Below are 27998 nucleotides of genomic sequence, written 5' to 3' on the forward strand. Positions count from 1 at the left end.
TCTGGGTGTGTGTTCACTACTGTGTACACTTGGATGGGTTAAATTCCGAGTATGGTTACCATACTTGGCCACACGCCACTTCCCCTTTCCCTATCTGTCATAACCAGGTAAACACTTTATCACCATGTGATACAGGCACAGGTAATAAGTTCAAACAGTTCTACAAATTGTTTACAAATCAGCATTAATAGTCATTATTTTACTAATAATGACAATAAATACAGGTATGGACAATATGTAGAGAGATATATCTTGATCAAAATGAGTAATAACTCAGGAAGACAGACAACCCTTTATTAAATACAATTCATTATTAATATTAACAAACATTTAATCAGTGATGTTATTTAACACTTGACAGGTAAAGTTCATTTTCACAAATATTTGTATTTGTTCAGCATTATAAAATGCTACTGAAGACAGTGATTGTAAATTGCTCCTCTTTCAGAGCTGCACGGGTTCCAGGCTCACGGTAACATGCTGTTCTACGCGATCCTGGGCTCCGCCGGCATGACGTGCATCACTATCCTGCTGGCCTTCTGCATCGTCCTGCAGCTCAAGCGAGTCACTTTCCAGAGACGCATGATGCAGGCCTTCCACAACATAGCGGTGAGACGCCGACCCAAACTCAGCATTCTCACTGACCGTATGCATTCCTTTACAGATCTATCACAGTAAAAATCAGCTGAATTCAGTCACAGCTTTATCTCTATAGCAGGGTTAAGGCCCATTCACACCAAGAACGATAACTATAAAGATGACTATATTAGCGTCCACACCAGCGGATGATATCCCCTGTTTTTTTCCAAGCGCATCTGCTGCTTTAAATTCTGGAGATTGTTACAGCAGGATTGATTTTGATTGGGTGTCAATGTTTTTATCATTCATCAGCTGGAAAAAAAATAATTATGGAAGTGATTCCAACAACATCGTTTCTCTGTGCCTTTATCGTTATAACTGTGGTGTGGATTCTGCTATTCTTTAATATTGAGAACGATTTTTAGAACTGTACCTTTATCGTTATCTTTATAGTTATCGTCCTTGGTGTGAACAGGCCTTGAAGATTCTCACACTAACACTTCTCCATAGAGCAGTGTTTAGCTACACTTCATGGTTTGGATCCTGAAGTCCTTCATTAGCTGCTTCAGGTGTATTGGAGCTGAATGCTCATCTGTAAACATTGATCTCTCCTGTGCTCACAGAGAGAGGAGCCTGTGGTCCAGTTTAGCTCTGTGCCGCTGAACGTGCCCAAAAAAGTTCCCAGTTCCAGCCAATCTGTGGTCTATCCCACCCTGGAGTGGAGCGACATTAAGTTCCAGGATGTGATCGGAGAGGGAAACTTTGGGCAGGTGCTGAAAGCTCGCATTAAGAAAGACGGCCTGAGGATGGACGCGGCCATCAAGAGAATGAAAGGTGAGAAGAATTCAATGAACACAGTCAGAATGTGTGTTAGCATTCTAGCTCAATTTCTCTCACAATGGCTCGTTCTCTGTCTGAACCATAGAATACGCCTCTAAGGATGACCACAGAGACTTTGCCGGAGAACTCGAGGTCTTGTGTAAACTGGGTCATCATCCGAACATCATTAACCTTCTGGGAGCATGTGAACACAGAGGTGTGCGCTTCAAATCCTACAGACGTTTGCTGATCTTCTCCGATGCGACACGACTCATTCACACTGTCTGCTTCTACTTCAGGATACCTGTATTTGGCCATTGAATATGCTCCTCACGGAAACCTGCTGGACTTTCTGCGTAAGAGCCGTGTTTTAGAGACGGATCCTGCCTTTGCCATCGCTAACAGCACTGCGTCCACACTCTCTTCGCAGCAGTTACTGCACTTTGCTGCGGATGTGGCGCGAGGCATGGACTACCTGAGCCAGAAACAGGTGAGTGTGGAAAACACTGAAAACACCGGCGTAATAATTCTGCTCCAATTCATATATGAAAAATATTTATTGGATTCAGTAATGGAAATATATATAAATAATATCTATACTCAGTTACATTTAAATATAGAGCGGGAATTGAAGATCAGATTTATATCCATTTTGCGACGACACATTTAGGTGGCCAAGTGTAAATGGAAACGTTTTAACAAATTGGATAGATATCCGGTCAGAGAAAACGCATGAAATGACTAGGTGTAAACAGGCCCTATAATCATAAATCCACAGAGAAACAAGGAATCAAGGAGTAGGACAAGCACAGCAAAGCATATCCGACATTACATAAATAATAACCAACAAAGGACTGAACAGAAATGGGGAGAACTTATGCAAAAGCAAGAGATGGACAAATGACCTAATTAACAGGAAACAGGTGGACAGAATGAATTAATCAGGGCAACTCAGGAAAACTAGGTCACAGAAACAGGAAACACAATGAAAACTGACTAGACATGTTACAACACCAATAAGCCATTACATTATGACTGCGCCTGGCAGCTGAATGCTGCATTTCAGATCAGTATATACAGTGCCTTGTGAAAGTATTGATACCACTTAATTTTTTCAAGTTTTTTTATGTTGCAGCTTTATACAGCTTTAAATTACTTTTTTCCACATAAATCTACACTACATACACCATAATGACAAAGCACAAAACAGGTTTGTAACAACTTTGCAAATTTATCAGAAATAAAAACTGAAATTATTCCACTGCATAAGTATTCATTTTTGGGACACCTGAAATTTAGCTCATGAGCATTCATATCACTTGCAGATGTTACTACACATCGAGTGGAATTAACCTGTGGCAAATTAATTTGAATGATTATGATTTGAAATGGCACACACCTCTCAATAAAAGGTCTAACAGGTGAAAATGCATATCAGAGCAAAAAACAAGCCCTGTGGTCAAAAGAACTGCCTTATAGAGCTCAGATATAGGATTGCCTCTGTCAAGGCACAGATCTGGGGAAGAGTTCAGAAAAAAATTCTGCTGCATTGAAGATTCACAGATGGGTCTTTAATCTCGATTTAAACTGTGTGTCTGAGTGTGTCTGCCTCTTGAACAATGCTAGTTAGATTGTTCCAGAGATTGGGCTCTAAATAGGAAAAGGATCTGCCGCCCGCAGAGGTTGCTCAAGAGGTTGCTCAAGTAAGAGCTAAATAATTCAGGGCTTTATAAGTTATTAGCAAGATTTTAAAAAGTATATTATGTTTAATAGGGAGCCAGTGCAGTGTTGACAGAACCAGGCTTATATGGTCATACTTCCAGGTTCTAGTGAGAACTCTAGCTGCTGCATTTTGGACCATCTGGAGCTTAATTAAGCGCGAAGAGTAAACACCCAATAAAGCATTACAATAATCTAACCTTGAGATCATGATGCATGAATTAACATTACGTCATTTGACATTGAGAGCATAGGTTGTAATTTAGATATTTTTTTTTAGATGGAATAATCCAGTTTTACAAATGCTGGAACGTAGCTTTTTTTTGTTTTGTTTTTTTCTTTTCAGAATTTAGTAGTAAGAAATTACTAGTCATGCAGTTTTTATATCAACTATGCATTCCTTTAGTTCAAGATTCAAGATTTTTATTCGTCACATACACAATTATACAGAGTATAACCAGCAGTGAAAATTGTTTTGCAAATTGGTGCACGAAGAAACATAGAGCTGAGTATCATCAGCATAACATGGAAACCTAACACCATGTTTTCTGATGATATCTCCCAAGGGTAACATGTGAAATGTGAAAAGGCAAAGGTTCTAGTACTGAGCCTTGAGGTACTCCATACTGCACTTGTGATTGGTATGATACCTCTTCATTCACTGCCATGAATTGATGGCGGTCAGATAAGTACGATTTGAACCATGCCAGTGCACTTCCACTAATACCAACATCATTTTCTTGTCTATTCAAAAGAATATTGTGGTCGATAGTGTCAAATGCAGCACTAAAATCCAGTAGCACTAATTGAGAGAAACAACCACGTTCATTTGTAACTCTGATGAGAGCTGTCTGAGTATTATGATACGGTCTAAATCCTGACCGGAAATCCTCACAGATACCATTTTTCTCTAAGAAGGAACATGTTTGTGAAGATGCTACCTTTTCTAGTATCTTTGACAGAAAAGGGAGATTCGAGATCGGTCTACAATTAACCAATTCTTTAGGGTCAAGTTGTGTTTTTTTAATGAGAGGCTTAATAACAGCCTGTTTGAAGGTTTTTGGGACATATCTTAATGACAATGATGAATTAATAATAGTCAGAAGAGGATCTATGACTTCTGGAAGCACCTCTTTTAGTAGTTTAGATGGTATAGGGTCTAACATACATGTTGTTGGTTTAGATTATTTAACGAGTTTATACAATTCTTCCTCTTCTATAGCGCAGAATGAGTGAAATTGTTCCTTAGGGGATATATAGCCTACTAATGCGATACTGTAGTTGATGGTTGCATGGTTACAATTTTATCTCTAATAGTATCGATCTTGGAAATAAAGAAGTTCATTACTGCTGTGCTGTTGGGAAATGTCTGCACCTGTTAATGCTTTATTTTTCGTTGATTTTATATGAAGCACCATTACTTCAAACGAATTATACTTGACACCTGACCTCTGAAGATATTGCCATAAACTGTAGTAACACCTCCCCCTTTACCTTTTGGATGTGGCTCATGTTTATAACAGTAATCTTGGGGGGGTAGACTCTTTAATTTAATTTAAATTAATGTAATAATCTGGTTTTAGCCAGGTTTCTATCAAACAGAGCACATCAAGGTTATGATCAGTGATCATATGATTTACAAAAAGCACTTTCATAGAAAGGGATCTTATATTCATGGGGCAGTCGTGGCCTAATGGATAGAGAGTTGGACTTGTAACCTGAAGGTTGTAGGTTCGAGTCTCCGTTCCGGCAGGGATTGTAGGTGGGGGAGTGAATAACCAACACTCTCTCCAGCCTCAATACCACAACTGAGGTGAGACCCTTGAGCAAGGCACCGAACCCCCAACTGCTCCCCGGGTGCCGCAGCATTGGCTGCCCACTGCTCCGGGTGTATGTTCACTACTGTGTGTACACTTGGATGGGTTAAATGCAGAGCACAAATTCTGAGTATGGGTCACCATACTTGGCCACACACCACTTCCCTTTCCCTTTCCTTTCATTAAGCCAAGCTTTATCATTTGTTTATCTGTATTATATCTGTTTTTATTTGTTGAACGTCAATTAAATTGTTATCCTTAAATTGTTTTGGACGTTTTTTTGTACAGACAGAGTCTCTATAGTGTGATATCTGGGTGAAAGAGTCTCTATATGCTGAGAATTAATTACGTGAGGCGGCTAGCAGACGGTCGGTTTAGCCAGTCTGTCTGCTTCCTGACCTGGGCCCCAGTTAGTCAAGTACGAACTCTAAGACTATGTGCCATATTTCTAGAGAGAAGAGCGGCACCACCCCAGGAGGGATGAAGACCATCTCTTTTCAACAGGTCAGGTCTGCCCCAAAACTCGTCCAATTGTCTATGAAACCTATGTTATTCTGCGGGCACCACTTAGACATCCAGCCATTGAGTGACGACTGTCTGCTATGAATCTCGTCACCCCGGTAAGCAGTAAGTGGACCAGAGCATATTACAGTGTCTGACATCATATTTGCAAGTTCACACACCTCTTTAACATGATGTTTAGTGATCTCCGGCTGGCGAAGTCGAATATCGTCGACTTGAATGACAATCTTACTGAATTTACATTTAGCATTTTTAAATTTGCCAATATGTCAGGCGCTAAAGCTCCCGGTAAACAATGGACTATGGTGGCTAGTGTCTCTATTTTCACGTTTCGTACAATAGAATTGCCAATAATTAGAGCACTTTCATCAGGTTTCTCAGTGGGTGTGTCACTGAGTGGGGAGAACCTGTCTGATGTTCTGATCGGAACAGAAGAGTGGTGTTTTGACCCGCGACTAGGCCGCCTCACAGTCACCCAGCTGCCCTGCTGCACGGGCTCTACCAGAACCGGACAATGTACAGGACTCGCTGAGCTAGTCGCATCCAAAGCCGTATCTACAGCCCTCACATTCTTACTATCCTCCGCTAAAGTTTGGATGCGTGTCTCTAGTTCTGAAATCTTCTGTCAGCCTAACTATTTTCCTGCATTTATCACATGTGAATCCCTCGTCGCTGACAGAGAAAGCTACACTATGTATGTGGCAAGCAGTGCAAGTGACAGTAACAGGAGAAGCCATTACTCACCGTGATTGTAGAATGATTCCAACTTGCCACAGCTGTTTGGTGAGCTTGTGTAAAACAGAGCGAGAGAGAAAAGCAAACAGTAGTAAACATGAATGGAAACGCGAATGACAAGCTAACAGGCTAACGGAATGCTAACGCACTGTGCTAGTGATTTAGATTAAAAGCGAATGATGTGAAGTTAGTTTGACAGATAATATCAGAAAGTGATAATTAAGTTATATTTAGCAGTAATATTTAGCAGTTAAACAACAGCGAGTGATAGTAAGATAGAGATTCCAACAGAAAAACAAAGTTACATGGAGCTACAAACGTAAACCACTCAGCAGCACGGCAGACAGTAAATTAAAACAGTCGAGGGGGGCGGGATTGGGAAAGGTCCACGAGCTGGGATGCCCGAAGTGCAACAGGACGAGGCTATCAACACAGACCCTTCCTTGCTTTCTGTAGATGTCTTTCCCTGTATTATTATTATTATTACTAATAATACTTTTTTATTATTTATTTTATTATTCTTATCATTTTATAAACCAATGAGCCATTACATTATGACCACCTATCTGATAACCTGTAGGACCTTCTTTAGCCCACAAAACAGCAGCAAGGCATTAATTTGATGAGGTGGTTCACACATGTTCTGGTGTATCTGCTACCATAATATCAACAGCAGGTCCTCCAGTTCCTGTACATTGTGGGGTGGTGGTGACCAGGGGCGTACTTGGTGATTTGGGGCCCCAACACAATTATGTGCTCTTTTACGCCTAACCCCTATTTTGCTCGCTCGCACTCATAGTTTATTTATCCCTTCACAGCCAGTAATTAGTCAACCTGATGCTTTTCTAAAGCCAAATTAGGCTACCTTTTTTTCGGATCACAAAAGAAGATTTAAAAAAAAAAAATACTTGCACTTGTCTATTTAATAAATATTTTTACAAACATGAAATTATCCCATGCAACTCATTCCATAGTCCAAGTATTCTGAAGGCATACAGAAGGGTTTGCAGAGAAACAAAACGAAAATGTAATCTATTATTAACCAAAAATCTCAAGTCATCACATTCGTGCATTTATGAGTGCGCGGCAGTCCGTGCCGGGCGCGCCAAGGAAAAGCACACAAGAGAGTCATTTTGAAACATCAAGACAAATAAAATTATGACTTTAAATACAATACTTTCTTTACTGAGGTGAATATCTCTGTTCTGAGACAGTCAGACATTAATATACAGCCTAGAATGCGTGCAAAGAGCGCTCCCTCATATAATCACTAAAAGCTGTCACTCACTTCAGTTCATTGTGATCTCTCTCTACATGGCACAATGAATCTCTTATTTACATCATATCTACACTTTGTTATAATGAGAGGATTCTCAAGCTTGTAGAACTCAGCAAACTCGGCATTTTGAGCGGTGAGTGGATTCTAACTTAAACACTTCTGGTCATTGCGTTCAAGAAATTAACAGATATGTCTGTGATTGGCTACATTGTTCAACGCTGCAAATATGTTTCTGCAACATCAGATGGGGGCCCCTGATTCCCTGGGGCCCTAAGCAGCCGCTTACCTCGCTTATTGGTTAAGTCCGCCCCTTGGTGGTGACTATTGGCGGAGGTTTTTGCCGTGTTCGCACCGCAGGAACTAGGAACATATTCAGTTCTAGGAACTCCATTTGGGGCAACTAAATTAGCTCCTACTTCAGAGTAGGGTCTAAAACAGCTCTATAGGAACTACCAGTGACGTAAGTGTACACTGCTTGGCCAAACACATACGAAACACCGCTACCTGGCTTTTTTAAAAAGGCATGTAAAAATATTTACTCCACGAACATGGAAAACAGCGATAACGCAATTTATCTGTTGTCTGCAGCACTGTGTTCTTTTCTCAGCCTCGATGATAACACTAAAAGTTAGAAGTCATAGAAGATAAAATTCTATGTAAATTGTGTCTTTATGTTCCATCTCCGTTATCACAAACCTTTGACACAACAAAAACCTATCACGGCATCCTCCATTCACTGGTTGTTGATGTTTGTAAATGCCACGAATAAAGATGTCGCTGTCGGCTGCTTCAGAGTTCCTGCTGTCGGTGCGAAAGCAACCAGGAAAATTCCCCAAGGGAGAAATCGGTTCTCTAGGAAACACCCTGCTGGCTAGTTCCTAGAACTATGTTGTGCGAAAGCACTTACTGTATAATCTCCATTGGTAATTGGCGTATACACGTTTAGCCGTTGATGACACCAGGGCCCTCATTTATAAAATGCTACACAGAAACCATCCTAAAATTGATTTTACGATCATCTCTCAAATATGCTTATATGTGATTCATAAAATGAACTTACAAACAGAAAATGCATGTACGTGTCTTTTTCAGATGTGAAATCTATGAATTGCAAATTATCTTGAACTTGTGCGCAAATGAATAGTTTCACCTCTCTGCCTTGTAAATTACTAATTAATGTCATTTAACATGTAAAAGATCACCAGTCATTGTCCAAATGCTTTAACAGTTACATTTAAAATTTTCAAAAACCTGCAGTACTCGAACAAGAAAAAGTGTGTACGACAGCTTTTACAAATATGAGCGCTGGCATGGATTTAAGCGTTCGCACACTCTAAGATCAAATCTGAGCATATGCACACTTTATAAATGAGGCCCCAGGAAACTTGATTCATCAGGCCAGGTCACTTTCTTCCAATCATCCACTGTCCAATCTCGATGATCTTGGACCCATTTCAAATAATGTTGGTGACATTGTTGTTGATGGCGTGCAGTTAGCATGGGGATCCGGCGAGGTGGTCTGCTATCTTCTCACAGAACGGAATCATTTATGCTGTAGTCAATATGTGATGTTATTTCAGTCATAGTATATAGAGGCGGTGTGGTGATAACCGGATTGTTGCTGGTTCCAGCTTCACATCACTGCACAATTAATTAACTCCAAATTAATGCTGTAAAAACTTTTCTGAATAACACTCACAGAAGCAATAACAATCTGCTTCTCCGTGAATAATGTTCTTTTGCAGTTTATCCACCGAGATCTAGCAGCCAGAAACATCCTGGTGGGAGAAAACTTTGTGGCAAAGATCGCTGATTTTGGCCTGTCCCGAGGTCAGGAGGTTTACGTGAAGAAGACCATGGTAAAGATCTGAAAGCCACTGATCTTGTCATGCATTAATGAATGTGTGATTTTAACATGCGTGTTCCTCCGCAGGGGCGTCTGCCAGTGAGATGGATGGCCATCGAATCTCTCAACTACAGCGTTTACACCACCAACAGTGACGTGTAAGAGTCTGTGTGTGTGTCTGTGAGTGAGTGAGTCTCTGTGTGTGTGTGTGTGTGAGTGTGTGAGAGTGAGTCTCTGTGTGTGTGAGTGAGTCTCTCTGTGTGTGTGTGTGAGAGTGAGTCTCTCTGTGTGTGTGTGTGAGTGAGTGAGTGAGTCTCTCTGTGTGTGTGTGTGTGAGAGTGAGTCTGTGTGTGTGTGTGTGTGTGTGTGAGTGAGTCTCTGTGTGTGTGAGTGAGTGAGTGTGTGTGAGTGAGTCTGTGTATATGTGTGTGAGTGTGTGTGTGTGTGAGCTCTGTGTGTGTGTGAGTGTTTGTGTGTTTGTTTGTGTATGTGTGTGTGTGTGTGTGTGTGTGTGTGTGTGAGTGAGTCTCTGTGTGTTGTGTGCTGAGTAACGGCTCTCTCTCTGCAGGTGGTCGTATGGCGTCTTGCTCTGGGAGGTGGTCAGCTTAGGTCTGTCACAGGATCAATGCAGTCAGAGTTGAAGGTCTGAGCATATCTGTTTTCTTACTGACGTGATGTGGTTTGGTGGCTTGTGTTGGTCAGGTGGAACACCGTATTGTGGTCTGACGTGCGCAGAGCTGTATGAGAAACTCCCGCAGGGCTATCGGCTGGAGAAGCCGCTCAACTGTGACGACGAGGTGTAAGTCTCAAACGCTTGTGTCCATCAGCAGAGGAAAGAGTGGAGATGAGTCTGCTTCTCTGTCTCTGCAGGTATGAGCTGATGAAACAGTGCTGGAAGGAGAAGCCTTACGAGAGACCTTCATTCGCTCAGATCTTGATGTCGCTCAATCTTATGCTGGAAGAGAGGAAGGTATGAGATCCAGAGATGGAGCATTATTTGTCTTCAAAGTGCTCTGACAGTTTAAACTGCATCTTATTTTGCTGTAAACGCTCTCCTCTGGTTCTCTCCAGACGTACGTCAACACCACACTCTATGAGAAGTTCACATACGCCGGCATCGACTGTTCTGCAGAGGAAGCCGGCTGATGCTTCACTGTTAACAAGTCTCAGAGCGCTTAACGAACGGTTAATTAGATCCTCTGAGCAGGATTCAGTTTTACACACATTGTGTTTCATTAAATGACTACCAGATCATATTCCGGTTCTGTTGTGAAATGTTCATTGGTGTGTGAGATGATGAATGCAGATATGCAACGTTTGTAGATTTAATTGTTTTTAATAAAAAGCCTGTTGTTTGATACTGCGAGCCAGCTTGTTTTTAAATGTCATACTGTTTTGTGCAAAATAGAATCCTGCAGCTTTGAGCCCACAAAACCTCTGGAAAAGACTCTGGTTTTGTGACCAAATAAAACTATTTATAACGGTTTCTTAGCACACGTGAAACAAACTTGACCCCTGCAGTACCAAAAAAATAGGAGTTCAGTGTGGGATCATGTGTTCCGGTTACAGGAATTGGTTGGACATCTTTCAAAAGTGTGTAAAAATGTTTGCTGCGACGCTTGAGGGAATGTTTGGACCATGGAACAGTTTTCTTTAAATGGTCATCTTAAGACTTTGACAGAAACACTGTGGTAATTTTAGCTAAACTTTTTAATTTGACCTCTGATTTCATCCACATTCCATCTCATTGTAACATTATGATCACCAAAGTCACTAAGAATATGAATGCTGACTAAACCCATGCTGAAATCAGTTTCACATTTATTTGTATAGCACTCTTCACAACACAGATCGTTTCAAAGCATCTTTACAGAAACATTTTTTTATTGATAGTGTCCCTCATGAAACTTGCATTAAATCATGAAACTTCCCTTATTCTTCAGCTCCAGGCGCCTGTCACTCAGGATCGCTTCACACTGACATCTACGATCCATAACTCTGCAAGATTTAATCATTAAAAAACACTACGGTTATTTTTGCATTAGTTTTGGTAAAGGATCTAAAAAAAAAAAAAGGACATTTGTCCATTTCACTACCCTAAAGATTATTAAAAACTGAATTTATTAAAGTCACAATATTTTCTGGACACAGCTAATTCATATTTTTGCACAATTAATTTTTCCCTTAAACTTTTTTCCAACATAGATGTTTTGTGATATAATAATGCTTAAGGATTATGAGCACTTTTCACTATGGCAGAGAATTGTCACTTGCATCGTGAACATTTAATTGTAAAAGACACAAAATATATTGTTTTACATGTCACTCATTTGACCTGAAAACATGTTCTCTTCATGGACTGTCAGTCTGCAGCTCTAACTGAATAATTCACTCCACACGAAGACTGGCTCTTGGTGTCCAGACGAGCACAGACGTTCCTCACGGCTCTGCCTCAGCCGTCTCCCTCTGTGCCATGATCACACACACCTCGTAGACGCGGAAGGCAGCGAAGGCGGTGGCCAGCAGGCAGGCGGCGCCCAGAATGTACCACCAGTTGAAGAGGCCGAAGGAAACTCCTTTGACGATGCAGTAGAGGCCGAAACACACCAGTGCCACGGCGGAGAAGAGCTGCACACACAGCGGCGGCCCGGACGCTTTCTCACTCATGATGAAGCCTGTGGCCCTCAGAATCTAGCACACAGACCTGAGAGAGACATCTGACATCTAACAGCAGCAAAAGCTAAACCAGTCCGTGTCATGATGAAGAATGAGGAGCACAAATGTTTTCCATCTGGAGCTCCGGCGCAGAACTGAGAAGCTGAGACACGATCGCTGTCTCTTATATCAGCCTCAGCTCACAAATCTGAGATTAAAGAGAGAAGAAACACCAGATCTGTGGTCTAATCTGGCGCGGAATTAAGATTGCAACGTTTAAGAACCTCCAGATTTAAAGGTTTCATGTAATCAAGGTAAGTGCAAGTGATAAAGAGCTTACAGGCTGCAAGTGTGGCTTCTTCAGGTCGACTAGAGATACTCTAACCAGATTTCAATGCAAGGACATGTAGACGTATTACAACCAGCAGCGGATGAAGTTAATCACATTTCTGAAAAAAACCTTTGTAATCAAATATTTCAGCTATATGTTCTCATAAATGTTGGGAGCGATACAATTAAATACAATCAAAATATCTTTATTGCGTTATTTAGGAAATTTACAAGGGCAGGATGCTCAAGTTTCAAACAAAAAAGATGGGCGAGAGCTTGAAAATGGAAATCACACAACTCCAATTAAACAATTTAATTTTAGTGGTTTAGTAACGGGATGCAAACTAGAGATCTGAACAGAATCAGTGCAGATTTCAACTCTCCGCCACTTAAGATGAGCAGAATTCACAGAATTATCAGATTTATAAGACAGCGAGACGTTTCTTCAAACGATCCAGTGGCTAAAAGTAATTTCAGTGCAACACAAAGAGAAATAAAACGACATGGAGATGAATGAAAGCAGCTCTTCCAAACCTCACACAGCTGAATGCTAAAATGAAGGTGTCCACTTCTTAGTGTCTGGACGAAACACAACTAGTGATCAGGTGACCTCTGATTGTTGGGTTAGTGCCTCACCGCTAGATGGCGCTAATCATTGTCAGCCTCAGCCCTAGAGTTCAGTGATGATGTCACAGGCTGCTGGTGATGACCTCATCTCCACGGCAACGACCAGTTCACGGATTAAAGCTCCTGAGAAAAGCCTCTCAGGTGTGTTTGGAAACGCTCACAAACACATTCTAGAGGTCATTTCTTTCTGAAATGCCCAGAGAGAGAGAATCACATTAGTGCAATATCTCACACACACACACGTTGGTTTTTGTGGTTTATGGGGACTCTCCATAGGCGTAATGGTTTTTATACTGAACAAACTGTGTGTGCTATTGCCCTACACCAACCCTACACCTAAACTTAGCCCTCACAGGAGACTTTGTGCATTTTTAGATTTTCAAAAAAACACCATTTAGTATGTTTTTTAAGCCTTTTGAATTACGGGGACATAGGCAGTGTCCTCATAAACCACCTTCATATTGTAATACCTCTGTCATACCCATGTCATTATACAAATTTGGGTCCTCATAAACCACGTAAACACGCGCGCGCGCGCACACACACACACACACACACACACACACACACACGCACACACACACACACACGCGCACACGCTCACACTGAAGGGTTAATGATTCGTTCTGTCATCACTGATTACAAATCTATAACTTTCTCTCATCTGACGAGACAAGACTTCACAGCAAGACAACTTGAGTCTGTGTCTGTTCCAGCACAAAACATCTTTGAGTTCAGAATATAAGTCAAAAAGACTGGAATAGACTGGTTTTCTTTTTTTTTTTTAGCTCCTGCTCACTTTCTGTGTGAACATCTCGCTGTGCTTCACAGAAGAAAGAAAGTCATACAGCTTCAGAACGAGGTCATCAAAACAATCAGCATCAAGAACGTGATGAGAATCAACATCATTCACGACTGCAGATTCAGTCCATTTCTAAATGAAGAGAGTTTCAGAAGGAAGTAAAGTGCTTTATTATATTTCCTCCACTCGTTCCACAGGTGAAAGTCTGGTTGTGTTCTCACCAGCGGCTCCAGCTCCTTGCGGTCTATCAGGTTGAGTTCGGTGGCGAAGTAGTAGAAGTGTTTGTAGCAGGTGTTGACGTGCGCTTCGGCTCCCATCAGGAGGATCCGGTCGAAGTGATGGATGTAGACGTGCACGAACACACGGAAGAGACGACACACAATCTTCTTACAGATCTGGATGAAGTTCTTCGGGAAGGGAATTCCTGAAAGACCAAAACACAACGAGGAAGAATGAATATAGAAAAACAAACAGAAAACAGAGGAAGTGGCAGAGCATGAAGATGTGGAGCAGAAATGTCTTATTACCAGAGGACTAGTTAAACAATTACAGGAATTAAACACAAACCTCATCTGCACCTTCACTAGTCTGCTCCACAGCAATCTCAATAACAGTAACAACAATCATGTATGGTGACACACACAGACACACACACACACACACGAACACGCGCACACACACACGCACACATGCACACACAGACACACACACACACACACACACACACACACACGAACACGCGCACACACACACGCACACATGCACACACAGACACACACACACACACACACACACACACACACGAACACGCGCACACACACACGCACATGCACACACAGAGACACACACACACACACACACACATGCACACACAGAGACACACACACACACAGTATGTCAGTCAGTATGTTTGATGATCTGACACGTATGAATGTCGTGAACACACTGAATGTATAATATCTGTAATTCTCTGTTTCCTTGCAATAAGCACTGCTAGAACAGCAAAAGTGACTGCTTAATAAGAATATCACAAGCTCTGTAAAAATAGGAAATCACTTGAACACCTAGAGGAAGTGTCCTTCTCTACAGCAGCTGACCTGAAAAAAACCAAGCAAAAATGAAAAAGCCCTTTGTGGAGGATCTGCTGAGCGCGCTTACGGTCACTCTGTTTATGATGGACCAGAGAGTCTGAATGGAGAACAGCAGGAATAAATCTTGCATTTGCATCCTTTTTTAAGCACAAACAAATCATGAAGCAGTTATTCTTATGCAAAATAATGCTTGTGTATTTGTGGAAAGACTATACATGTGGCTGTTGTGTAAGCGTACATGAGTTTGTGTGTTTGTGACACTGAATTAGTGCCTTTGTTTCCTAACAAAAGCTCATTATGTTCTGCTCACGGCCGAATGAAACGCTCCTTGTTTTCAAACTGTGCAGCAGCACTCAGATCACAGACCTGTGGCTCTTATGAGACTTCAGACTCACTCTCCTCTGGATCACAGAAGCAGAGAGAGCTGTTCAGTGCTCCGAAGAACACGGAAACCCATGATTCTCTCAGCTGGAAACAGCCTCGCTTCACTCAACAGCCACAGAGTTCACGTTTCAAGCCATATATTCATCAGTCCAGAAACACTGGACTCGGAGTGACTCGTCAGGTTAAAGCTGCTGTACGGTATGAGTACAGTAGCACAGATGGCGTGACGCATCGCTCGCTGTTATATAGTGTGTACGGCTGTGTGTAATTCAATTATCCACAGCATGATGATATCTGAAAGCCTAGTCAGCGCAGGATAAAGCCGAGCTGCTGACCGGTTTAGGCTCTCAGTCATGTGATGGGTTGGGGAGGGTGGGTTAGTTACTGTGGGTCATCAGCCTCTTAATCTGCTCATAATACGGCCTGACAAACAAAGTACTGTGAACATTTACATGCTGCAGCTCAATGCACTTTCACATGCTGAATTACAGTTTGATAGCGGCCGGCGATTCTTTGGGCCACAGATGCTGAGGAGCTTCACAGTAATAATAATTTGTCGCTAGTAATTATTGAATTATCCTTCCTTCCTGTGAAGTTTAGATTCAACACATGAAACTAATCAATATTTAGTGAGAGGATCTGAAAGCAGAGCAGGAGTTCAGCCGCTGTGGATCACGACGGGCTTGGGTTACGACGAGAGCTGATGAGTTTGCAGGGCATCTGATGGCCTTGAATTATTGACAGCATGTCAGTGATTGTGTTCTTGAGAACAAGATCTCCCGGCCTCTCGCTGTGATGAATGACCCACAGGAACGACAGCGGTGTGTTTATGATCACAGACAGGGTCACTATGTCCAAAGAATGGCAATGGAAAACTCAATGGACTGATTACATAGTTAACAACCACATCTGGTCACATACAAATCAAAGTTAAAATCACTTGACATGAGGATTTGTGAGGCGTTTCATCATGCAGCGTTTACAGAGGATTTGACGATTAACGGTCCAAAAAGACAGAGATCATTACAAATAACAGCCCAAGATGAACTGGAAACAAATCCGTCACCAGGCAGAAAACTACGAGATGATCAGTTTTTCTGAATCGGGAGTAATTTAGATACGCTGTCCAGAAAAATCCAGATGTGCTGCATTCAGAAGAGAACTGACTGTTCTTACAGCAGCTGTTTCACACATGGCTTCGTTAAACTTTGCAAATATGAAGTTTATTGTTACGAATGCAACTCTATTAAAATCTCTCTCTTGAGAGAATCCCGAGAGCTACAGCTGAAGACCAACGGAAGAACACAGAAGAACGCTCATTTTTGAAATCCTTTTCTTTTAAATATCTGCGATTTCAGCAACAATATTATGCATACCAAACCTAGTCAGAAGCTGTATTTGTGAGCCTGGACCACAAAACCAGTCATAAGAGTCAATTCTTTTAAATTCATACAGATACGGAATAAATAATCTTTCCATTGATGTATGGTTTGTTAGGATAGGACAATATTTGAAAATCTGGAATCTGAGGGAGCAAAAAAATCTAAATATTGAGAAAATCTCCTTTAAAGTTGTTCAAATGAAGTTCTTAGCAATGCATATTACTCATCAAAAATGAAGTTGATATATTTACGGTAGGAAATTTACTAAATATCTTCATGGAACATGATCTTAATATCCTAATGATTTTTGGCCTAAAAGAGAAATGTATAATTTTGATCCATACAATGTATTGTTGGCTATTGCTACAAATATACCTGTGCTACTGATGACTGCTTTTGTGCTGCAGGGTCACGTTTATAATAATTTAGTGATGCTGATGGGGCAGGGAACACTCACCGATGCTGGTGGGGAAGATGTCCTCGTTGTTGATCTGCATCTCTATCCAGTCCATCAGCAGGTTCATGTACTGCGGCGCCGGCAGCGGCGTGGGCTTCTTGTACTTGTGCTCGTCCTGCCATCGGTACTCGAACCGCGGGCCACCAGACATCACCGGGCAGCTCTTCTCCGTGCAGAACTCACACACCGTCCCGTAGATGAGGTTGATGCGGTTGAAGAAGTCCACCACGTGCACAGCCACCCAGTCATTCAGATCCTCGCCCTGCGGCAGCTTCACCGCCGCTCTCAGATCCAGCCCTGAGCTCAGAGACGCCTGCGCACGTTTGTGCAGCTCGAAGCGCTGTGTGCCCGGCTCAAACCGCCGCTTGGGCCGGAACGTCTTGTCCTTGTTGAACACCTGTTTGAGAGCGATGGACATGACGGGTGACAGATGGAGAGGAGCGACAGGACCTTCAGTCAGAAGAGCTGATGACATGCTCTCCTGAAACACAAACGAGCCGCGGGTCAGAACCAGATACAGTGCCCTCCAAAAGTATTGGAACAGTAAGGTCAATTCCTTTATTTTTGCTGTAGACTAAAAACATTTGGGGTTGACATCAAAAGATGAATATGAGATGAGAGATTAACATTTCAGCTTTTATTTACAGGTATTTTCATCTGGATCTGATACACAACTTAGAAGATAGCACCTTTTGTTTGAACCCACCCATTTTTCATGAAAAATGATGTCAAACCCAAATGTTTTCAGTCTACAGCAAAAATAAAGGAATTGGCCTCACTGTTTCAATACTTTTGGAGGGCACTGTATCTGGCCTTAAAAATGCATACAGTTCAGCTTCATGAACTGATACCAGAACGCTAGGGGTGTAACAATATCAAAATCTCACGATTACAGGTCCTTCTCAAAAAATTAGCATATTGTGATAAAGTTCATTATTTTCTGTAATGTACTGATAAACATTAGACTTTCATATATTTTAGATTCATTACAACACAACTGAAGTAGTTCAAGCCTTTTATTGTTTTAATATTGATGATTTTGGCATACAGCTCATGAAAACCCAAAATTCCTATCTCAAAAAATTTGCATATTTCATCCGACCAATAAAAGAATGGCCATTATGTTCATTTATGCACTGAATACTTGGTCGGGAATCCTTTTGCAGAAATGACTGCTTCAATGCGGCGTGGCATGGAGGCAATCAGCCTGTGGCACTGCTGAGGTGTTATGGAGGCCCAGGATGCTTCGATAGCGGCCTTAAGCTCATCCAGAGTGTTGGGTCTTGCGTCTCTCAACTTTCTCTTCACAATATCCCACAGATTCTCTATGGGGTTCAGGTCAGGAGAGTTGGCAGGCCAATTGAGCACAGTAATACCATGGTCAGTAAACCATTTACCAGTGGTTTTGGCACTGTGAGCAGGTGCCAGGTCGTGCTAAAAAAGGAAATCTTCATCTCCATAAAGCTTTTCAGCAGATGGAAGCATGAAGTGCTCCAAAATCTCCTGATAGCTAGCTGCATTGACCCTGCCCTTGATAAAACACAGTGGACCAACACCAGCATCACTGACTGTGGGTACTTGACACTGGACTTCAGGCATTTTGGCATTTCCCTCTCCCCAGTCTTCCTCCAGACTCTGGCACCTTGATTTCCGAATGACATGCAAAATTTGCTTTCATCCGAAAAAAGTACTTTGGACCACTGAGCAACAGTCCAGTGCTGCTTCTCTGTAGCCCAGGTCAGGCGCTTCTGCCGCTGTTTCTGGTTCAAAAGTGGCTTGACCTGGGGAATGCGGCACCTGTAGCCCATTTCCTGCACACGCCTGTACACGGTGGCTCTGGATGTTTCTACTCCAGACTCAGTCCACTGCTTCCGCAGGTCCCCCAAGGTCTGGAATTGGTCCTTCTCCACAATCTTCCTCAGGGTCCGGTCACCTCTTCTCGTTGTGCTGCGTTTTCTGCCACACTTTTTCCTTCCCACAGACTTCCCACTGAGGTGCCTTGATACAGCACTCTGGGAACAGCCTATTCGTTCAGAAATGTCTTTCCGTGTCTTACCCTCTTGCTTGAGGGTGTCAATGATGGCCTTCTGGACAGCAGTCAGGTCGGCAGTCTTACCCATGATTGCGGTTTTGAGTAATGAACCAGGCTGGGAGTTTTTAAAAGCCTCAGGAATCTTTTGCAGGTGTTTAGAGTTAATTAGTTGATTCAGATGATTAGGTTAATAGCTCGTTTAGAGAACCTTTTCATGATATGCTAATTTTTTGAGATAGGAATTTTGGGTTTTCATGAGCTGTATGCCAAAATCATCAATATTAAAACAATAAAAGGCTTGAACTACTTCAGTTGTGTTGTAATGAATCTAAAATATATTAAAGTCTAATGTTTATCAGTACATTACAGAAAATAATGAACTTTATCACAATATGCTAATTTTTTGAGAAGGACCTGTATATCACAATATGATGTACAATATTTAAAAAAAACAAATGAAGAATTTGAAAAAGAGACTATTTTGTACATTTTAAAGTTAAATTATTCTATCTAATGCACTTTGAGAGTTCAGAATTAAGAGCTCTAACCCGTGTTTCTTAACTAAGAAAACTTAAGTCGGTGAATTGACTTGTAGCTGAACTTTAAAGGGGACTCAACCCTCATTTTATTTGTGATATACTGTCTCAGTTTAAATTACATTCACGCTGGTGTTTTAGGAAGCCAAACAAATCAGAATATAATAATAATAATAATAATAATAATAATAACAACAACAATGACAGTAGTAGCAATATATTGTAAAACAACTGCACTGTAAAATAAATGAAAATGAATTTCATAGGTATATTATTTTTGCTTTACACTACAGAAGTGTAATTGCAATACTTCTTTCCTAATTTCTACACTTGAAAGAGATATTTTGAATCTGGACTGCATTTAAACTGCTAGCTGTTAATAATTAATATACTGCACTTTAAGCTTTTATTTTGAAGGAAAACTCCAACTTCAGTGAAAACATGCTCACAAAAAAGTCTCACTACTAATCTAGTGAAATGCTGTAATCATCTGCCGCGAAAATAAAGCATAACTGGTGGCTTTTACGTTCCCAAATATGTGCTAAACTCACAGCACATGAAATAAACGAGTTGACTGCATTCATTCAGTGTGAACGGAGCCGTTCTGAGGTGCGGAAAACACCGGATCATGAGATGATCGTCTGAACCAAGTGTGCTTCGCTATGAAACATGCAGCGAAACCAGACTCGATGAAGGGATTAAGCCTTATTGTGTTTGAGTTTGTTTGACAGATACTGTGCCAAAGCATAACGGCCCAAAACACAACTTTAAAGACCGTTTATGCTAGAATAAGAAGTTTAAATATATTTTAAAAACTACACTTTTTTTCCTGGGAGACCTATCGTTTCATATCGTCATGTGACCACGATAATATAGAGACAGGTTTGCTATCGCGATATTGATAATATCGGTAACATCCCTACAAAACATTGAGATTTGGCACATCAGAACATTCAGTCAAACAGAAACAGCTCCTCAAGATGACTCCGTGACATTTTACAATTACAGTGAGCTGTGTTATTAACAATCTGACTCCAGACATCCCTCACAATCAGTGTTGGGGGTCACGCATTACAAGTAACGCGAGTTACGTAATATTACTTTTTTCAAGTAACGAGTAAAGTAACGCATTACTTTTTAATTTACAAGAAAATATCTGAGTTACTTTTTCAAAAAAGTAACACCAGTTACTTTTTGGCAGCTGCTATTTACACTAAGTGCAAATAGCGATGGATTCTATTTACACTGTTAAAATAGCAATATTTTCTGCTATTTATACTACTTATTGCAAATAGTGGCAATTATCTGCACCTCAGTATTGTAGTACATTATAAAAAGTATGCAATAATAACGTACTGAGTGTAAATTATAATTTTAACTAAAATTTATTAAATGGATGCCACCTTATTGGGACAATAAAGCCCTCCCTACACCTACCCTAACCCTACCCGATACTTTATTTTCAACTTTTTGATTATTTTCTTCATTTTTATTGAAAATAAATGCCTTTCTGATGCGATATGAGATTTGAAAAGGGAGAAAAAAAATGTTTGGCAAAAGGTGGGCTCGAACTCGGGTCGATCGCGTCAAGAAGTATACGCCTTACCATCTACGCCACTAAAACTGATGTTGAACTAACTTCTTTTATTGTTGACTAACTCACTCACACGTTAGTGGACGGAGTTAGTGTAAATAGCCTTTGCCAACAAGATGGGCTATTTGCACTTAATGTAAATAGACACTCCGTTACTTTTTCCCCATGTATTGACTGACAGGTCGCTGTGAGCATGCTGTTACTATAGATCTAAATGTGAATGTGCATGAATTCATCCCACTCGCAAAAAACAGATTTAGGATTCATCAAAATGAATTAAAACAGTGAAATGCAAACTCAGAATATGACGCAAACTGCAATAATTAAATGTTAAACAACACAAATGTATCTAATCCCATTTTATTAACCAATGTGTTTGCTGCTGACCTTTGATGATCCAGTTCAAACATACTAATAAGCAAAAATGACTTTAGATAAACTAACAATTGTGCTTCATTGTTTTTTTATTGCCGAAGAGTGTTAAACCTTCTTCTCCTGAGTTTTACTTTACAGACGTGAATTTACTTTTCCTTCACAAGATACAGGGCTTTTACATTTGTATTAATGTAATTTCTTGTATTAAAAACAATAAAGCCCTGCTCATATTTAAAAAGTAACGCAAAAGTAACATAACGCATTACTTTCCATAAAAAGTAGCTAAGTAACGTAATTAGTTACTTTTCTAGGGAGTAACGCAATATTGTAATGCATTACTTTTAAAGTAACTTTCCCCAACACTGCTCACAACACATTTCATGAGCTCCACAGATGTGCTCCAAACAGAAAACATGAGGTAGAAGAAATGAAGGGATATCCTCATTCCTTACTAAACCTCTTGAAACCAGCCTGTTAAAACGCTGTATGGCCCAGTGTCTGATCCTGGCCTACTTTCCTCCCAAGACAGCATTGAGAAACACAGCAGGTCCTGAGACACAGAACGAGGAGGACCGAGCCGGATGAAGGAGAGAACACAGGAGGAGAAGGAGGGATGAAGGACTGAAGCGCTGCTGTTTCACAGAGTCCTCAACGGCTGAAGATCAGCACAGGTTTACAGAAGAGAACGCGTCTGCTTCATGCAGGCTGATGCTGGCTTTGGCCTGTTTTCTACATGTTACCAGTGAGTCAATGTTTAACTCTCATTATGTACCCTAGTTTTCTAACAGGACAGATAACTAACCAAACATTCTTGTGATCTGAGTCACTGCAGGAAAAAAAAATAAAAAATAAAAAAAATAAATTCACAGAATGCACAATTAGATCTTTCTCGTTTTAATTGCTGTGGATAAAACGTATCTGCAAACCCTCGAGTAATAAACATTCAATCTGTCCTATAGTAATGCTTTCACAAACACAATGCAATCAAGGTGTGTTTTATCAGTTCACACCTTCGCATCTGATCAGGTTCATAATTACTGCCCAGATCCCTTCCTGGTGAAAGCACTAATCAGCAGGATCAAGGAAAGGAATTATAGCATAATACTACAGGAAAAAGGTGTTCTATAATGGTCAGTGCTTGTTTTCTAGGAGAAAAAGAACAGAAAAGGTCTGATAGTGATTCATGAAGAGGCTTGTGTGGGCAGTAAAACACGAGGTCTTTTACCTACAGCATCACACGCGTGTCAAAACACGCCACGCTCCACTAATATCACGCCTGTTTCAGTGCTTCTCCACCGGTTTGACCCACATTCAACATCAAGCAGCGACCAGTGCAAGATTAACAATAATGATTAGAAATATCTTTAATTGCATGTTATACCCAGATTCTACAGAGTACACAGACTGAACTGCCTTTAACTGAAAATTGTGTTTACTATTGTCCTTTTGCCTTCTTGACACTATTTGTATGACACACTACATCTTTTCAAGATGGCGCCGCTGTGTTCGAACGCCGTCCAGGTCGCTCCGCTAAGACTGTGTTTTTATTTACTTACTTTTACTTTCTCTTTTTACACATCTCATGTCGGCACTGATCACCTATAACAAAGAAACACTTTTGGACATTGGAAACCGCTACACCAACCTGTTCCACGACACTTTATCCAGGAATCCAGTGTGGCCTCTGGAGATTCTTCGGAACGCGGAGATGAACAATAACCCCCCGAGGCGACGGATCAAGAAACACCGTGGGAAATGCGCTGGGATTCGAGACGGACTCAGGAAAAGGGCTCACAGTCCTCCTCTTCTGAGCATTCTGCTCGCAAATGTCCAATCCTTGGAGAATAAGATGGACGATCTTAGAGCCAGGATTAGTTTCCAACGGGACAGAAGGGACTGTAACATCCTTTGTTTGTCAGAAACATGGCTCTCGTCCTCGGTCCCGGACACTGCTGTAATGCCGAGTGATAACTTCTCTGTTTTTCAGACGGACAGAACAGCAGAGGCCGGTAAATCCAGGGGTGGAGGAGTGTGTTTCATGATTAACAAGAAATGGTGTGATCCCAGGAATATCTCCATTCTGTCGCATTCCTGCTCGCCTCATCTGGAACATCTTTCCATTATTTGCCGCCCATTTTATCTGCCCCGGGAGTTTTCATCGATCATTGTTACTGCCGTGTACATTCCACCACAGGCAGACACCGGCTTGGCTTTGTCTAAACTTCACGATGTGCTCAGCGGCTACATCAACAAACATCCTGACGCTGCCTTCATCATCGCGGGGGACTTTAACAAAGCCAACCTTAAGCAGGTCATGCAGAACTTTCACCATCATGTATCCTGTCCAACTAGAGGACCAAACACTGGATCACTGCTACACTCAGTTCGAGAATGCCTACAAAGCCCGCTCACTACCGGCTTTTGTCAAATCGGACCATGCCGCCATTTTTCTAACACCGGAATATAAACAAAGGCTTGTTCAGGAACCTCCGGTGCAGAGAGTAGTGACGCGCTGGTCCTCCCACTCAGAGACTATGCTGCAGGCGGCGCTTGATGACGTCGACTGGGACATGTTCCGGGCGAGTTCTTCTGACGTCAGCGAGTTCACGGATGTAGCATTAAGCTTTGTAAACACGCTAACTGAGCAAGCTACAGAAACAATAACTATAAGGACATTCTCCAACCAGAAACCGTGGGTGGACAGTACAATCCGTGCTGCGGTTAACACACCCACTGCCGCTTACAATGAGGCTCTTCTGTCTGGGAATACGAGCGAGTACAAAGAATCGTGCTATGCTCTCCGACGCGCAGTAAGAGCCGCTAAACACAGATACAGAGAGAGAATTGAGTCTCATTTCCAGCTCAACGACTCTCGACGGATGTGGCAGGGACTGAGGACCATCTGTGCCTTCGGAAACAAATCCTCCGCAGAGGTGAGAGCAGATCCGTTGCTGGCCGACGAGTTAAACATCTTCTACGGCCGCTTCGATGGCAACGGCGGCGGCGCGTCAGGAAGCAGCAGGCAGAGCAGTGATGATCCTGTAATCACCGTGTCAGAGGATGAGGTTCGGAGGGCGCTAAAGAAAGTGAACGTCAGGAAAGCAGCCGGACCTGATGGGATAACCGGCCGTGGTTCTGAGGTCCTGCGCTGATCAGCTCGCTGGTTTGTTCACTTCCATCTTTAACGAGTCCCTTGCTACCTCCGTGGTTCCCACCTCATTTAAAAAATCCGTCATTATTCCTGTGACAAAGAACAATAAACCCTCTTGCCTGAATGACTATCGCCCAGTTGCCCTCACATCTATAGTCATGAAGGTTTTTGAGAGACGTGTAAAGAGCCACATTTGCTCCTCCATCCCTGATACTCTGGACCCTCTTCAGTTTGCCTATCGCCCAAACAGATCTACGGACGATGCCTACTCCTCCACTCTTCCCTCACACACTTGGACAGCAACAATGGGAATTATGTAAGGCTGCTATTCATTGACTATAGCTCAGCTTTCAACACTATAGTCCCCATCAAACTGGCATCTAAACTCACAGACCTCGGCCTAAACTCCTCACTCTGTGGCTGGATTCAAGACTTCCTCACCGGCAGACCTCAAGTGGTGAAAGTTGGCCAGTTCACCTCAAACTCCATCACTCTGAACATAGGAGCCCCACAGGGCTGTGTCCTGAGTCCCCTGCTCTACTCTCGCTACACGCATGACTGCGTGTCCTCTCACAGCTCCACATCTATTATCAAATTCGCTGATGATACTGTGGTTCTGGGCCTCATCTCCAACAACGATGAGACCGCATACTTGGATGAGGTAGAGAGTCTCACATCATGGTGCCACGACAACTGTCTCTCTCTGAATGTGAGCAAAACTAAAGAGCTGATCATGGACTTCAGGAAGAGACAGCAGCAGCCCTACACTCCTCTTATGATCAGTGGGACCCCTGTGGAGAGGGTGAGCAGCTTCAAGTACCTCGGTGTAAACATCTCAGAGAACCTGACTTGGACTACACACATCCAAACACAGGTTGAGAAAGCCAGGCAAAGACTGTACCATCTGCGTCAGCTGAGGAAATTCAGGGTCTCACCAACAATCCTGAAAACTTTCTATTCAGGGACCATAGAAAGTGTATTGACTCAGTGCATCTCAGTGTGGTATGGGAACAGCTCCAATCAGGACTGCAAAGCTCTACAGAGAGTTGTGCGCTTAGCTGAGCGCATCTCAGGGTCTGCTCTCCCCTCTCTGCAGGACATCTACCTCAAACGCTGCAAAAATAGAGCTGTTAAAATCTTCAAGGACTCTAATCACCCTGGTAACCATCTATTCACTTTGCTTCCATCTGGTAAGCGCTTCTGTAGCCTGATGGCAAAAACTGAGAGACTTAGGAGGAGCCTCTTCCCCCAGGCCATCAGGCTCCTAAACTCTAACTATAAGCTATTCATAATTGTTTTCTACCTCATATTGCTGCTATTTAAATACCCTGTACAACTTTTTTTTGCACATTCCTGTTATATTACTATTTATGTCAACAACATACTGACCTGCACATTTATATTTATATTTTTGTATCTTTTATTCTTTTTATTTTTTTTCTACTTTTCTTTTTCTTAATATTTGTATTCTATATAATTGCACTGTCCTTGGAGCGGACCTGGCCTACATTTCACTGCTGGTTATACTCTGTATAATTGTGTGTGACAAATAAAAAAAAATCTTGAATCTTGAATCTATTTTCCTATTTGATACAGTAAAGCTGCTTTGACACAATTTATAGGCCTATTGTTAAAAGCGCTATATAAATAAAGGTGACTTGACTTGAACAAAAACACTGTAGTTTTTCACTGTCCTTACAGTATGAGCGTTTAATTTCTAACTGTTCTTTTTCAGTAGTTGGCAGCCAATAAGGTTAGGGTTAGTGTACAATAACACACTGTGGTCACACACACCACTGCATTTAGTACTGATTTTTCTCCTCGGTCTGCAATCAGACCAGAAAAGGCCAGAGATCATTTTTGAGTGGTGATCCGTCTTTTGAGAAGAGCTGGTCTCTCTTTCAGAGTCGGTTTTCATCAGGTTCTGTGCTCTGCTCATCATCTCTGGTTGAGACCAAGACCAGGTTGCATAAAGACAGGAGTACACGACACGACCCCTCATCTCATCTCACCTGTTAGCCTGTGGTCTCACTGCAATATACAGGTACATCTCACAAAATTACAATATCGTTTAAAACTGCATTTTTTTGTAACCAATTTCAAAAAGTGAAACTTTCATATATATATTTTAGATTCGTTATAAAGTAAGACATTTCAAAAGTTTTTTTTTGTTTTAATTTTGATGATTAGAGCTTACAGCTCATGAAAGTCAAAATCCAGTATCTCAATATATTAGAATATATTTTCCTGAAGACGTCTGAGCGTGGAGACTCTTGATACACTGACTCCAGCTTCAGTCCACTCCTTGTGAAGCTCTCACAAGTGTTTGAATCAGCTTTGCTTGACAGTATTCTCAAGCTTGCGGACATCCCTGTTGCTTGTGCACCTTTTTCTACCCAAATTCTTCCTTCCAGTCAACTTTGCATTTAATATGCTTTGATACAGCACTCTGTGAACAGCCACAGCTTTCAGTAATGACCCTCTGTGACTTACCCTCTTTGTGGAGGGCGTCAATGTTCATCTTCTGGATCATTGCCAAGTCAGCAGTCTTCTCCATTATTGTGGTTTCAAAGAACAAGAGATACCCAGAATTTATACTGTAGTGATGGTCATTAATTGAAACTCAAATGTAAATATTCTAATATTTTGAGATACTGATTCTTGACTTTCATGAGCTGTAAGCTCTAATCATCAAAATTAAAACAAAAAAACTTTTGAAATGTTTTACTTTACATATAACTTAATGAATCTAGAATATATGAAAGTTTCACTTTTTGAAATAAGTTACAAAAAACCCGAAGTTTTTCACGATATTCTAATATTTTGAGATGCACCTGTAAGAATCCAGTGCGGTTTTGTTCTAAACTCATCTCTAGTTATGAATTAAACTAAACCGAAGGAACAAAACTCACCCGACTAATGCAAAAGCTGCAAACAAACCACTCTAGATCAGTGTCTTTAACTAATTAATCGAGTTCTTACATCACAAAGACTTGTTTCTGGAGTTATATTTACACTTCTGTGAGAGGCAAAAAAGGTGATTCGTTATTATAAATAAAGAAATGTCTTTAGAGGTTTTGTATCTCCTGTAGTTGTCCCAAAACACCCGGAGTCTGACATCAACCGAGTTATACTGTATCATCATACGAGAAGTTTGTGAAAATGCGAGAAAAGGTTGAGTAACACTTACCGAGCTTCTGCTCCGAGTGAGAGTGTGTGTGTGTGTGTGTGTGTGTGCGCGTGTGAGTCCGGCTCTAAATCAAATG

The 27998-nt window shown here is 41.5% G+C and overlaps 2 protein-coding genes across 2 annotated transcripts in view; one reads left to right on the forward strand and one right to left on the reverse strand.

Moving 5' to 3' along the window:
• LOC306870339 (angiopoietin-1 receptor-like) overlaps nucleotides 1–10681 on the forward strand; it is a 30868-nt gene extending 20187 nt beyond the window's left edge. The window contains exons 14-23 of the mRNA XM_079417559.1: nucleotides 449–609; nucleotides 1203–1413; nucleotides 1505–1615; nucleotides 1698–1888; nucleotides 9216–9329; nucleotides 9404–9474; nucleotides 9885–9925; nucleotides 10019–10115; nucleotides 10187–10286; nucleotides 10388–10681. Of these exons, the coding sequence (XP_079273685.1) occupies nucleotides 449–609; nucleotides 1203–1413; nucleotides 1505–1615; nucleotides 1698–1888; nucleotides 9216–9329; nucleotides 9404–9474; nucleotides 9885–9925; nucleotides 10019–10115; nucleotides 10187–10286; nucleotides 10388–10462 (1172 nt within the window). The 3' untranslated portion in view covers nucleotides 10463–10681. The remainder of the gene's footprint in view (nucleotides 1–448; nucleotides 610–1202; nucleotides 1414–1504; nucleotides 1616–1697; nucleotides 1889–9215; nucleotides 9330–9403; nucleotides 9475–9884; nucleotides 9926–10018; nucleotides 10116–10186; nucleotides 10287–10387) is intronic.
• Nucleotides 10682–11118: 437 nt separating this feature from the next.
• On the reverse strand, nucleotides 11119–27987 carry LOC306870361 (MOB kinase activator 3B). Its single transcript, XM_079417591.1, has 4 exons — nucleotides 27923–27987; nucleotides 17045–17525; nucleotides 13952–14154; nucleotides 11119–13115 (listed from the first exon to the last, which is right to left on the reverse strand). Exons 2-4 carry the CDS (start codon nucleotides 17517–17519, stop codon nucleotides 13086–13088), a joined length of 708 nt encoding a protein of 235 aa, XP_079273717.1. The 5' UTR covers nucleotides 17520–17525; nucleotides 27923–27987; the 3' UTR covers nucleotides 11119–13085.
• Between the last annotated feature and the right edge of the window lie 11 nt (nucleotides 27988–27998).

This window comes from Barbus barbus (assembly GCF_936440315.1).
Source record: "Barbus barbus genome assembly, chromosome: 5".
In the NCBI taxonomy this organism is placed as follows: domain Eukaryota; kingdom Metazoa; phylum Chordata; class Actinopteri; order Cypriniformes; family Cyprinidae; genus Barbus; species Barbus barbus.